This window comes from Tauraco erythrolophus, chromosome 20 (genome assembly GCF_009769465.1).
Source record: "Tauraco erythrolophus isolate bTauEry1 chromosome 20, bTauEry1.pri, whole genome shotgun sequence".
Classification (NCBI taxonomy): Eukaryota; Metazoa; Chordata; class Aves; order Musophagiformes; family Musophagidae; genus Tauraco; species Tauraco erythrolophus.
Genome location: NC_141484.1, coordinates 4,842,302 through 4,856,307, shown reverse-complemented (window position 1 = coordinate 4,856,307; position 14,006 = coordinate 4,842,302). Strand labels below are relative to the sequence as shown.

The window sequence follows — 14,006 nt, the reverse complement described above, 5'->3', positions numbered from 1 at the left end:
AAATGAGAAATTGCTGGTGTCTAGATGGCTGCGGCCAGCTGCAGAGTGAAGTAGTGGAGGACCAGGACATGCCGAGCAAAGGGAAAGCAGGCTGGGGAAGAGGAAGATGGCAGTTTTTGACTGAGCCACAGCAACAAGAGTCCCTCTTGCTTTGTTACTCAAGGCCCTAGATTGGGACAGGGGACGAAACAAACAGCCCTGTGCAACAGTGAGGGTGCCTTACTGAAGAGCTCTAACTTTCCGGACCACATGGATGCTAAAAAGGCCTGAACCCAGGGACTGGCTAAAGAGCTGGGGGTGGATCTCAGCACACATGGTGGCCGCATTGCCTGGCACTGCTCAGCTGGCACGAGTCCTGCCTCTGCATTTTGCACTGTGAAGGTGTAAACTTACGCCCCTTTCTCAGATGCAGAAAAGGCCGGTCTGTTAAATTCAGAGTGAGTGCAGTTCTGCTGCTCCCTGTATAAACCATGTGGGAACCTCTCTAATTCCACCCTGCAGCATTTACATTTTTAATCTCCTTATGCTGTTTTTTGAGGTTTCTCAGAGACACTCCTGCTTCAGGAGATCCTGCCCAAATGTCGCTGCTGTGGCACAGCCTGACCTTTCTTGCAAGTGCTGGTCTTGCCATTCTCACAGCTCCCAGGTGTTCCCTGCTCACGCTTCAGGGTGAGACGTGCTCACAGGCTCCTGCAGTATGAAGGCGAACTGCTGAGACAAGTTGTTTATTTCAAATAGCATCTTCTGGCTGTGACTTGGATCCTGCTGTAAGATTTCAGTGGATGGAGCCAGTATGGGGTCCCTCAGAACTCAATTACATCTAAATCTAACAAGTTTTCTTTATGTTAACAAAATCCCTTCTGTGCTGGTCAGTTTGTGAAGAAAATTAAGCGAGGTCAGTAGAGGTCTGAGTTTCTTCTTGCCTGGAAATGGAAGCAGGATTCAGTTCCAGTCAGAAGATCTTTGCTGGAAAAAATGCCTAGCTGTTTTGGCAGCATCAGTATGAGAGCTGGCCAGGAGTCCTGAGAGGGTTCCTTGGCTGGGAGGTGCCCCTGTATTGAACTCAATTGCAAGAAAAGATCAGTTTCAATAAATCTCTTCTGAGGTTTGTCAGTGACCTGTCCTCTTCCTCCACTCCCTCTGCTATAAAAATCCTTTCCCTTCTTCTCTGAACAGTCATTCAGATGCCCAGTCATGTAGGGTGTGTGGTCATGCTCTGAGGTGCTGCGAGTCCTGGGACAGCAGGCGTGCTCAGAGATGCTGGGAAGGGAATTAGTTTGAGCAAAAGCTAAGAAACATTTCCTTTGCCTCTAGATAGAGCAGCAGATTGCAGTGACTTCACTCTCCTACACACCTTGGTATGTGCTTGTGACTGGCTCCTTGTGTCGAGCAGTGGCTGAGTTAGTCACAGGTTCCTGTTTTGTATCCTTGGCAGGATGGTCGGTGCTTTCGTTTAGATGTGAATTTTATCCGAGGCACTCCGGATTTCCTTTCTACAGTGAAGGCTGAGTCTGTCCCCATATCTGGTACTCATGTGTGGACATAGGAGATACGAGGGGACCTTTCACACCTCCACTGAAGCAGAGCTGGGAAATGGAAAGTTCTGTTCTGCAGTAAATTTAAAGCTGCCCCAACATAGTTAGGCATGCCTCTAGCTAACGCAGCGAGCAACTTTGGGCTGAAGGAACTGAGGAAATGTATTTCCCAGTTGCTGAGTGACTAGATGGAGTTCAAAGGAAAAATGCCCTCCTTCCCTTGTCATTTTTAGGACACTTTGAATTCAGTACAAACACCAGGTCTTCTGAAAACTTTAGACTTCAGGCTTGTGTGGTGGGGCACCACCTGAAAGCCCTGTTGAAAGAAGTGGGCAAAGGACAGCACAGCTGACTGGATCTGCGGGCACAAAAATAGCCCAGTGTGTACTGGATTTAAAACCCTTGCAGGTAAATTTCTGAGCAACCTCTGGGCTGACTGTGGGTTTCTGTCTTGACTTCGCTGACACCAGGATTTCACCTCTGCTCTCCTGTGTCTGGACTCAGCTGTGCCATCGATTCTGGCAGCCCACAGATGGTTCTGCAGCAGCCTAGGTCTCTTAGTTTTTAGCCTTTTGACTCAGTTTCTGCTCTCACTTCTTTCCTGGGTAGGGTTTAGTATGGCAGATTTCCTACTGACACTCTGTTTGCTATGTTCAGCCTCTGTATAGAGCTGGGTTGTAAATCATTTGCTCACAGCCTTAGAGCTGAGAAACCAGCCCTTCTTGCTTCCTGACCTGCGCCAGCCTGCGCACTTACAAAGTGTGTGCCACAAAGCCTCAGCCCTTCACCTCCACGTTGCATCCAGAACTTACATGTTGAACCAGAGGCTCGCTGGTGGAAGAATATTCTGCCTGACTTTATTGTCCACTGCTTTGCGCTGCTAATTCCTGCTCATTAATATGCATCTCTGCCTTGGTCAGTTTTTATTTCAAAATTCTTTCTTCACACTGAACCTTGTCTCTTTATTTTTATTGTAGAGATACTTTAAAGTCTTCCTAGCCTACTTTTATGTGTCAAAAAGCAGCAGGAGACAAGCATCTCTTTGCAGCGCAGTCAGTCTAGCTGGGAATCCCAACAGAAAGAAGGCAAATGCTTTGGCTGAAGTGACCTGTTATTACAATGGAGAAGTATGTTTGCATTGAACGGATAATCACCCATTCATCCAAGCAAGTTAAACAATAGGGACAGAGGGTTTGGTTTTCTGCGATTGTTTCCCAAAGCAAAAATGATTTATGTCTTCTCTCTGAGACTATCGGGTGTCTACTGAAGGGTTCATTAGAGAGACCCTTGCAGCTGCCAAAAGCACAGGCTAGATTATTGAGCCTGCAGCTAATTTTTTCTGTCCTTGTCCTCTTCCTACAATGAAGAACTAGTTTGCAATCCAGACCTTGTTTGTGCTGTCTCACACGGAGGAGGACTGCTCTGTGCAGCAATGCTGACAAAAGTGTCCCCAGCCCAAAACACTGTCTCCAGCTCATCGTGATGGCTTAGGATGTTAAACTCTGAAGCACATGGTACATTCCCTATGCTGCCTGTAGGTATCACAACAATTACATGGTCGTTTCAGCACTGAATTTTGGCAGCAGTTGGTTTTGAAGCCCTGTGTCCCTTGCAATGGGATCAGCAGAGAAGGCAGAGCCTAGCACCGCCTAGAGACACAGGAGGCTCAGGAGTCTGTGCCCAGGACTGGCACAGCTGGCATATTGCACGTGTGCAAAAACGGGCTGCATTGCCCATTCCGTTAACGGGCTGAAAGGCTGCTGCTCCCTCGTTTGCTAGCAGACTACCCTAGCTGCAAGCCCAGGGGGTTGCTGACTGCAAAAAAGGCTTCGATGTCATGCAGCCTGGCAGTTAGGCTGGCAAGCCCTTCACGTTTCCTGAGGCTATAAATAAACATTACAACTTCTGATTAATTGCTGGGAGTCACCCCTTTCTGAGAAGGAGGAGGATAGGACATGATTTCTCTACAAAGTGAAGCAGAAGGATGATTGACACAGTATAGACAGCAGAGGAGATTTAGAGATAGCTGTGATGGCATAGTTTATTTGGCCACTGCTTGAAACTGAGGTTAATTTTAAGTAATGCCTTCAGTCTGGAATTAACCAGGAAGAACTTCTGGCCTTATCCCAGAAAGCTACAGGTAAAAACGCATGATCAAGTGCACTACAGGCTTGAAACTCTATACAAATATGCAGGGATTTGTGTACAATACATGTGTGTATATTAATACACAAACTCTATGCAAGTATCCACCTAAATGTAGTCCTACTTGATCCAAATCCTTGCAGCTCCTGACCTGTGCTGGGAGCTGTATTGATTAGCACTGGCTGAAAATGTGAGCACTAGTGGCATAAATTCTATCAGGCTGTTCTGTAAATTCTTCATCATCTCCTGCACTAATGTCAGTTATTTGTGTTATAAAATCTAATTGAAAACCTGCAAAATTAGATTTAGGGGAAACTGGAGACTGAAGCACTTTTCTCAGGTGATAATTTCATTTACTGTTAAGACATTGCTTAGACCTAAATGCGAACATGTTCTGTGTTCCTTCCTAAGACACACTCAGGCATATAACATCTTATTTAATTGGATTTAAAAAATGTAATTGTATATCACTGAGCAACTGGTAGACTAAAATCATGGGGTCAACTTTGAGAAATAAACTTAATGTGCCAGATTCACTGGGAATACCCAGTGACACTACTGTGTTATAGCACAATATTCAATAGCATAGAGGCTTCCCAGCTGGCTGCAGGAATCTGTACATTAAAACCTAAAACACAATTTTTTGCCTCTTAGCAAGAGACCTACAGGAAATAGAATTCTCTAAAGCAACCCTGCAAGCATCCGAAATAGTATTTTAATTCCATTGCAATGATGGGAGCTTGCCATTTGTCAGAGAGAGTTACAGGCTGATCTTGTAACTTAGCAGGCTGGTGTCAGATCAGATTTTGTTGCTGTATCCATGAAGGGACTGATGCTCAGCCAGTGGCTGCACCAAGGTCTTCATCAAAGCCTCTGGAGTCAGGCTGAGTTACATCCCCTGATACCTCTGCCACGTATTTAAGCTACTGCAGTGGTCAGGAGGATTTTCAAGTGGAAAATCTCACTGCTCCCAGCATCAGTGGCCTGTTTGATTATGCTCTTTTGAATGCACCCAAAAGTAGGTTGAAAAAAGGAATTTCTGCCATCGCTTCATCTTTCTGTAACATCTATGTTGTTTGTGAAGGTGAGCAAGGATAACACTGACCCAGCTTTCCCGTATCAAGTGTGTGTCTATTTAATTGGTTTCAGTAAGGATTTCCAGCTGGTCTTATATGTGTTAAACACACACTACAGTTTCTGGTGATGTTTTGGAAACAGAAACATGTCTTTGCTGCTATAAGTTAGTGGGGCTACAGTAATCACTTGTGATACCAGGTGTAGGAATTTGATTGTGAGCTGCACAATAGCTGACAGGGTTCCACTGACTGGCTGGGAGGACTTGAGTTGTGAAGCCTTGTGCAATAAGAAAGTTTTAAGAAGATTTCTAACTTGTCATGGGCTCTGAAGTCATCATACATCTCCTTATTTGCCCTGCCTACATGAGCTGATTTTTTTTTTTTCTAAGAAAAGGAGAGGGGAAAGGAATCAATGTAAGGATCAAATTGTTCCTTTCTCATTCAACATAGAATTTTGCATGTCAGTAAAAATTTTGTTGTTTTCTCATCCAGATTTGCTTGTTCTAAATGAGAACTTTGGCTGATCATGGCATTTATTGGCACAGAGGGAGTTTATAAGCACTGAGAGAATCTGAAGGAAGAAGTGTCATGCGTACACATCAGTGCATTATCTGCAGGGCTTTAAGAAACTGCTAGGGTTTTGCTAGCGCATTAGGGAAAAAAAAAAAAACCACACCAGAAAATCGAGAAACTGGGTCATCTGGATTCATTTGCTGGATATCTTTCCAGCTGGGCTTTTGTTACTGCTCAGACTGACATATCTGAGCTCACATTGTAGTCACCAGGAGCATCCTACGTCCTGCTGTCCTCCTACGCTCAACTTGTTTATACTCCAGGGTGTCTGGAGGGCCAAGATGAAGGTCAGAGTTGTGCTGCAGCTGACTGTGAGTTTGCTTCTGAGCAGCAAGAGGCTGTCTCTGCCTCAGTGAGGGTACTTGCTAGGTACAACAGGCAAAGGCACAGGGACCTGAGGGGACTTGCACAATGTCACACAGTGTATTTATCACAGAGAACAGCCAGCTGGGGTGTCCCAGCACTGTGCCCACCTCCCTGGACTGTTCTGCCTCTCTCCTTGCTCTTCTTCAGCTACTTGTTTCTTTATTCTAAGAGGAATATACTATTCCTTTACTCTAAACAGCACAACACACAACAGCCTCTCCTATCCAGACAGCTTTTCTCCCTCTTTCCCAAAACCCTTGTGAAAAATCTGCCAGACCTTCTTTGGGGCAAATGCCAATTTGGTGGCTGTGTTTAAATTCAGTGTAATCTCATTTTATGGTGAGTAGTCATCAGAAGGGCTAAACTGTGAAGCTGAGATTATAAGCAGTAAGTCCATTGCTTGTTTGCATAGTGTACTGAACAAAACCGTTCTCTATTTTGTCACGTGAATCTTTTTGTGCTGTTAATATAGTTCTATTTTCCTATACAAAACTTGTATTCTCTGCTGTGGCAAGGAAGTTTTGTCCAATGAGTGTCCAATGAGTTTTCCCTTCTACGGTCTGGATTCTTCAGGGAATGAGACTACTATGGGTTCTGTACATCTTTATCTGTCCTTTCTCCTTCCCCAATAACTTTTGATAAGAGGAATGGAGATCACTAAGGTTTTAAGTTCCTATGAGCTGCACACACAGCAAGGGCTCCTAGGAAAGGAGATTCTGTTAGCACCCTGCTCTAAGATGAGAGGCTAAGTCACAGATTCATCCCTTATTAAGTTCTTGAGATCACACAGGAGAGTGTTAATGTGTCCCAGCTGCAGAAGTTTTGGTCAGAGCACCAGATAATCCAACTATAAAACATGATGTCTACTTGCAGAATGATTTGTTGGCTGATTCAAGTGAACATTACAGGTATTCTTCCACTTGAGGTCTTCCACAGAAGATATAGACCAACTGAGCAACTGATGATGCACCAAGCTCAACACATATTTTATGATCTCTTCTTTTAGGTGGAAAAACTGGCAAAGTACTTGGACCCAAATGATTTGGGAAGAATCAATTTTAAGGACTTCTGTCATGGAGTTTTTGCTATCAAAGGTATGTGCATATTTCTTAAAAATAATCCACTTCAGTTCCGCTGATGTTTCTCTGGTTGCAGAAAATGTAATAATCAAAGATATTGCCTCTTTTGGCTGTGGTTATTTGTAGTGACAGTAGGGCAACTCTGGGAACAGAGCCAGTGTATTTTTCCTTTTTGTGCATCTCGTGTCAGTGGTGAACAATGTTAGAGTTCCTATATCTACAGGCACTTGTGTATTGGTTTACTGTTAGTTTTTCAGAATTAATGTGATATGGTTTAAAGACAAACATAGCAGAAGAAAGTGTAGCTTTGTGGTTATCAGGCAGTGCCAAAGTCTGATGCGTCATCTGGTTCTGCTGTTGATTCACCTAAGGAAGTTAGAGAGCCCTTGGGCTTTAGTTTCTCTACTAGGAAATTTAAGACTATTATACTCTTCATGAGGTATTGGCAAGGTATAGTTAATTCATGATTTCAAGGTACCTGGGGACATATATTGGAATGAAAAGGGTTAATTACAGGTTGGCCATGCAAGCCCTGCAGATAGAGACCAGGTGGATCAAGCCATCTCCTTTGCAAGGAAACACAGTCCTTGACAAAAGATACGGACGTTATTATGCTTTATAGCTTCGCCAAAGGACAGTGGAGCAAACACTGAAGAGGGACTTTAGCCATTTTGCTGCTCATTAGTCTTCTAGCTTCCCATAGCAAAATAATCCAGTCTGTCCTTTTCCAGACACATAGTATGTCCTTAGTAAAGTGCCAGAGTGCTGTCACAGCCCAGAGGCTTCACTTCAGAGACCGGGTGAATGTCACAGTGATTGTAGAGTGATTCCAGGAGAAGCCTCTGGGGAGGCTGCTACGATGAGATTATTAGGAAACCATAATGATGCAAGAATGTAACACCACAGCAATTTTAATTAAAGTTTATGGCAGCCAAGGACAGTGTATAATTATGTAAAATTATAGTGAGAAGCTGCTCTCAGCCCATGTTCATGGAGACACCTTCCAAGGTGACACTGATGTGTTTGAAGGTGATAGAAAGCCCAGAAGGAAAGTTTATGTGTAAGTGTATAGACACTGAAGTCTGTACTAGAGGTTTTTCTTGTCCAGGAAATGCTGTAGCAAACTGGGTTCTAGGTTAGATGAGGCACAAGCTCTGTAAATCGTCTGGTAGTCCTCTGTAATTTGCAGTCTAAAGATATGCACAAATTCACAAAATATGATCAGGAAGGGATAGATGTTATCAAGAAGAACATCTCTTCTGTAATAACTGTGCCCTTATCCACAGTGGGCAGCACCCTCAGTGAAGGAGTGGGCAGCTACATTTCTTTTACTGTGAGGGACAGCGTGTGCATATTGACAGTTATCGGAGAGTGATGATGCCTTGGGAGTTTTCATCCTTGTTCACCTTCTGGGAACTGATTCATGTGTTCATATCTTAAGATCTAGTCCTGCAAAGACGTGACTTGATCAAACTCACTGGAATACCTTATGCTCCAAGTTTATGAATAGCTTTAAGCCCTTACGTAGAGCATATTATAGGTAGGGTCCAAATCATATGCTTGATGGGTATTAGTATGTATATGTAAACAGGTACAGAGAAATCATCCAAGTCTGCAGCATCACCTGGAGCTCTCTTAGCACGTCATTAGCATTGTCAGCACTTCCACAGTGTCAGTGCCAGGCGTGTGTAATCGCAGGAGCAGTTGTATCTGTTTCTGATAAGACGTTGTTATGCATGCTTTCACAGCATCTCTTCAGAAAAGCTGGTTCTGGTGCTCACCTCACAGCATGGAAGTTTTACTGGTCTTTAGCTACCAGCCATGCTTTTCTTAAAAATGAAGTTGGTCGTATTCAAGTTTGGAAAAGGTGTGTCTACCTTTCAGAATGGAAGGCCTCCACCATGTTGTCACCTCTCACTTTTCAGTGCAGCCACATCCCAGGGGTAGCAGCAGGCTTGTTATCGAACAAAAGCAATTTGTCTTGGCAGCAACAGATTATAAATATGACTCTTTGACATCTCAGCCTATTGTGATTGCTCGAGGCAATCAGATTAATAGAGCAAAATGAGATCCTACTATAAATCTAGTGTTTTTTTTCAGTAATGGTGTGCGAAGCTGGTGTTATTCTTAGCACTGAAAGCCAAATGTTTAAATTAAAGCTTTACTATCCTAATGCCTTGTGTATTTCTTATTTATGAGACTTGAAATTAATTTGTCTCATAGATGCTTGCCTTTATAGTATGCTGAAGAAGTTTTTTTCTGCATAGAGGTGATACAGTGTCAAGGTTTTTTTGGGAGTTCAATGCCTTGAATTTCTTTGAAGCATCAACAACAGATTCAAATCTCAGTGGTAAAGAATTGACCTCTGATGAGGCTGATTTGAGCATTTCAGATCCAGGTATGGATCTTAGCGAAAAGCTAAATGTTGGAACCTGAAAAAAATCCTAAGCGTCAGTGTTCAATGTCTGCTCTGTAACTGGTTGGTAGCAGCTCTTGCTGCAAGGAAAAACCCCAAACCCTGGACCTAAAATCTGCAGCTTGGCCTCTCTCCTCCATAAACCAGAGCATTATTCACTCTTGCATGGTACAAATGAAAAGTGTTGTGTTCCTTTACAAGTGGACATCAAGCCTTTCCTCATCCTTAGTGCTTCTGAGTTGGATAAACCCCACGACATGAGTCATTTACCTCCACAGCAGCTGCTGAGACTATCAGGTGGAAAAGACAATTAATCTTCCGCTGCTGAGTAGCAGGAACTGTGGGGAAAGATGTCCTGAGGAGTCTCACTAACAGCAGGGACCTTTGGAAGTGACGGAGAGGACTTTTTCAAGTGGAGGTATCTATGCTAGAGGGGAGAAGTGTGTTGGAGGATCTCATTCCCACTGTGTCTCTGGGTGGAATACTGGGCAGGCAGGATGCTTTCTGTTTATGGAGAGCTTTGTTTCTCTTTGCTTGTCCTTTGTGGATTAAAGGACTTTGCCTCAGCATCTGTGCTGAGCCCCTGCTGTCTAGGCTGCTTTCCCCATGCAATTAGGCTCTGCCAGAGCCAGGGACAGGCTTGCCATCAAATTTAAAGCCTTGCAGCAATTTCATTGGAATGCCAGACTGTGAAGGTTTTACTTCTGCTGAAGCTGCCCTTTCTATCTGCTCACTGCATGGCTTTATTTCTAATAACTGCATCAGTCTGGAAAGCAATTGTCATGAAATAACACCTGTGCCCTCTTACCTGGCAGCTGTGTCAAAGCGAGTATAGTCTAAGAAGTGGCACTGCTTAGAGACTTTGAGAGCAGCCAGAACATCACTCACAGGCTGAATTCCTATTGATTTCAGCAGGGTCAGTGTGGGATCCGTTACTGTTTGCTCAGTGGAGTCAATGACTGTTTTTGCTGTACTGAATTTATTGTACTGATCCAGTAAATATTTTCTGCCACTTCTAATACTTAAAGGCTTGAGTGGAACTGTTATTTCTAATGTGCTGTGCAGGCTGGTAGGTTCCACAGTCAGATGTGTTTGCAGGACCAGGCTCTTGGTATGTTTAGCAGGCTCTAATTAAGTCTGACCTGTTCCTTCTATTTTAAGATTTCTGTTGTCTGTCCAATAGTCTCTCTGCTTTGATATTCCACTTAAAAAAAAACCCAAACCCTGACAAATAAAGGGTGAGCTCCCCCTACTGACCTTGGTGTTGCAGTTCACAGAGATGAGAGTATACAGCACGAATACAAGTTAATGCAGAATTAAAAGACTAATGTATTCTGACTTTAGAGCTTATTTTAACCATGAAAACAACACTGACCACTGTGTACTAATTGGAGGGTAATGGCTTTCGTAATGAGAGAGACTGAGCCGCCTTAGTACAGAGCATTTCTGCAATAATGAATCTTTGTGCTTTAGCAGAATCACTGTTTTTTCAGATGAAATTGTACAACCTGTTTTTCTCCTGGAGCAAGAGTGTCTTTTTGTCATCCTGTAGCAGTTTTAAGGACATTATGTTATGGTCTGTTACAATATTTGAAAATGGAGAGTTGAAGGAGCTACTTCGTATTCATTAACGATGTGGAAAAAGCGCAGTTACGAATTTATATGCTTCCCCATCTGCAGCAATAGCAACCTTTGAATCTTCAAAATAGTAACACAAACCATCATGTGCCTTCAAAAATCCATCTCTGTGCTTCCCTGGATCTTTAGGCATCTAATTACTGCAGTTGGCTGGACAGCTTCTAGAAGCAGTCTTTATGTGAGCAGAGAAAATTTAAAAAGTAGATCTGTTTCTCTGTGAGTTCCTAGCCCTTTTGCTGAAAATGCCACGAATGCAGATTTGCCCAAAGCTTTAAAGAAATACTCAAAAAGGGAAGCTGGCTATTGTGGTAGCTCAGACTGTGACAGATTATCTGGACTGGGAAAGAATAGGAAAATAATATAGTATGAAATTTCATGAGTTTTTTTCAAAATAAAGTTTTCCAAAGCAGACTATTTCTAGCCACTTGTTTCACTATTATTATTATTGTTATTATTATTATTACTATTACTGTTATCTTTTATACTTTCATTCAGATGCTCTAAACATATTTCTGAAGATGATTTGACTAATCTATCCATTCTTTTAAGAATAACTTACTGACAGGAATGGTACTTGGAGTGGCTCTAGGGAGAAGGACTGTCACATAAATGTGAAGAGCTGAGTTCTCCTGTTGTAAATTACTCTGTAGCTGTTTAATGAACTGAAGTTGGTTACTCTTAAAAGTACTCGGTTTTCTAAGACTCAACTAAATTTTACTAAATACAGCCTGAAACCATAAATGAATCTAATACACCATTAAAGATCCAAGGGTAGATGAAGTAAAAAGCTATTGCTCTTAGGAAAAATGCCAAGAAGCAACTACATTCAATTAAGTAACCAGATTTGATTTCCTATAGTATTAATATTGGTTAATTGCCTGATGCAGTATGGGTTAAATCTCTTTCTTGGAGCATTTGCAGGAAATCTCTTTGTTGTAATTGTGTTTATTTGTGGCCAGAATGTCTGTTTGCAAATTGTATGTTTGTTAGGCTGTGAAAACCAATTTTTTTTAAAATGAAACTGAAGGTAAATTTGTACAATTATTGAGAAGTCAAGTCTGGCATCCTGAGTGAACTGAAAAAGTTAAAGGTTCATGCCTTCCCCTTCGGTGACTTGTAAAACACTTTCATCATTTTTGCTTAGGACTAAAGATGATCCCGTCCTGCCCCTGGACAGCTGGCACTGTGTTTTGAAAGTTCACTAGTCTTAGCCAGGTATTTTGAAGAAAGGAAAAAGCTTACCTGGCTGTTTTCACAGAAAGAAAGGATAAATGACCTAGTGGGTTTGGTGCTACTTAGAATTCTTGTTCTGCAGCAGACCTCTGACCAGGGACAGGTCGCTTGCAATTTTACTTCACTTTGCTCTGCAAAGTGCAAATAATTCCAAGCTATTACGCTACTCCCTAACCCGGTGCTGGCCAAATGAGCTGTGTTTGCTTATGCATTTCTAATATTAGGATAATTTTTAATTCGGATAATAACCAGACTAGAGAGTGACTCAGTGCTTTGTTAAACAAGAACTGATACACATCTATGTGTCAAAGTCTTCTGAGTGGCACAGAGAAGCTGCCTCATGCTGGCTCATCAAGTGTCTTTAGCCAGAGAAGGAAAATTCCACAGCTTCTGGCCACTCTCATTTTATGATCTGCTAGTTACGTTTTTCCTCCAGATACAAGATTATTCCTGATCGGTGTCACCCTGCACAGTGATTTATATAATGCACAGCCCTTTAGCAAAGTGTTCCTCCATAGAGGACATCCTTTTGCTGAGCTGCAGCAGTAAACACACAAGGACTTTAAACTATTCCTGGCTTAGCTCTTTGCCTCTATCCACTGTCTAACTATAATTGCAGTGCAGCTAAGTCTCCTTGTCAAGTGCTGCCCAAAAATGTAGATGAGGAGATTTTCCCAACTGTAGTGAGGGAGAGAGAACATCGAGCACATTAATATCTTATGATACAAGTAGGCATCCAAATGAAATATCTTTAATCAGCCATGTAAGTAGCTTTCAGTTTTACCATTTGCTGGAAAATGAAGTTAGAGCAATAATGGGACATCTGAGTGCAGGAGGTTCTTAAAGTAGCCAGGAAGTATTCCTTCACTTATTTGCAATGGGTTATTTATGGACAGATTCTAGCCTTGGGTGCATACTGCTGCACAGCTTGAAATATCCAGCATGGCAGTTCTGCAAGCATAGGCAAGGAACAGCGGTTCTCAAGAGTGGTACTGGTAGCAGAGAGCACCATGTGTGCCAGACTAGACTGCTCCCTGTACAAATTGTTATCCAGTGCCTTAATATTTCTGTATTCAGATTTGCCAGAGTAAAGCTTGATTTTTTTCATTATTTTCTGTCTGGACTGTGACACACTAATTTATCTCACTGGCATTTCCCAGGCTGCAAGCCAAAATATATTCTGGTAATAAGAAGACATATGCACAATATTTGAGACACTCCAGTGTCCTCTCTCTATATTATGCCCCTTGTGTAAACCTGTTGGAGTACTTGGAAAATTCAAATTATCATTTAGATAAGGGAAGCGAAAGGTGAGATACATTAGCACTGTTGCAGAAAAACACCAAGTAAGAAAGCTGGTGCATTTCCCGATGGTGTGCCAAAACCCACCTTCCTGGTGATAAGGGATGGCCCAAAGAAAAGACCAGCACCACAGTCCTCCAGTGTTAAGAGATTCTGATTTGTGTCTTGACAGGGAAAAAAAGCAACAGATAATTTATTCTTTTAACATAGTTCTTAACAAGAATAAAACCAGTGGCATGATCTTAAGATTCTTGAAGCCAGTGGGCATCTTTCCATTGATTTGATGGATGTTGGAACAGGTTCAGATGTCTGCAAGGTAGCAATGATGTGTTTTAGTAATCTCAGATGAAAATGGCCTCTCAGCGTTTCCTTCTCCCCTTTTTTACAGAGTATAATAACATGCAAATCTTCCTAGCAGGATGAAGAAATCCAAGCTGTCATGCCAGCTTGCATGCTAAGCAAACCTTTCCCACAGTGAACACTGGTTGCTGCACACTCAAACATCTTCCCACCAAAAAGTCACTTTTGCAGAAGGGAATAGTCTCAGATGAACCTACACCCTGAATCTGTCAGTGCCAATGGAAACTTGGCCTGTGACTTCAATAAAAGCAAGATTTGGCTTTGTTTGCCATTTTAAACTACT

The 14,006-nt window shown here is 42.5% G+C and overlaps 1 protein-coding gene across 1 annotated transcript in view; it reads left to right on the top strand.

Moving 5' to 3' along the window:
* RAB11FIP4 (RAB11 family interacting protein 4) overlaps positions 1 to 14,006 on the top strand; it is a 119,049-nt gene that overhangs the window by 35,261 nt on the left and 69,782 nt on the right. The window contains exon 2 of the mRNA XM_086624012.1: positions 6,702 to 6,789. Coding sequence (XP_086480138.1) covers positions 6,702 to 6,789 — 88 coding nt within the window. The remainder of the gene's footprint in view (positions 1 to 6,701; positions 6,790 to 14,006) is intronic.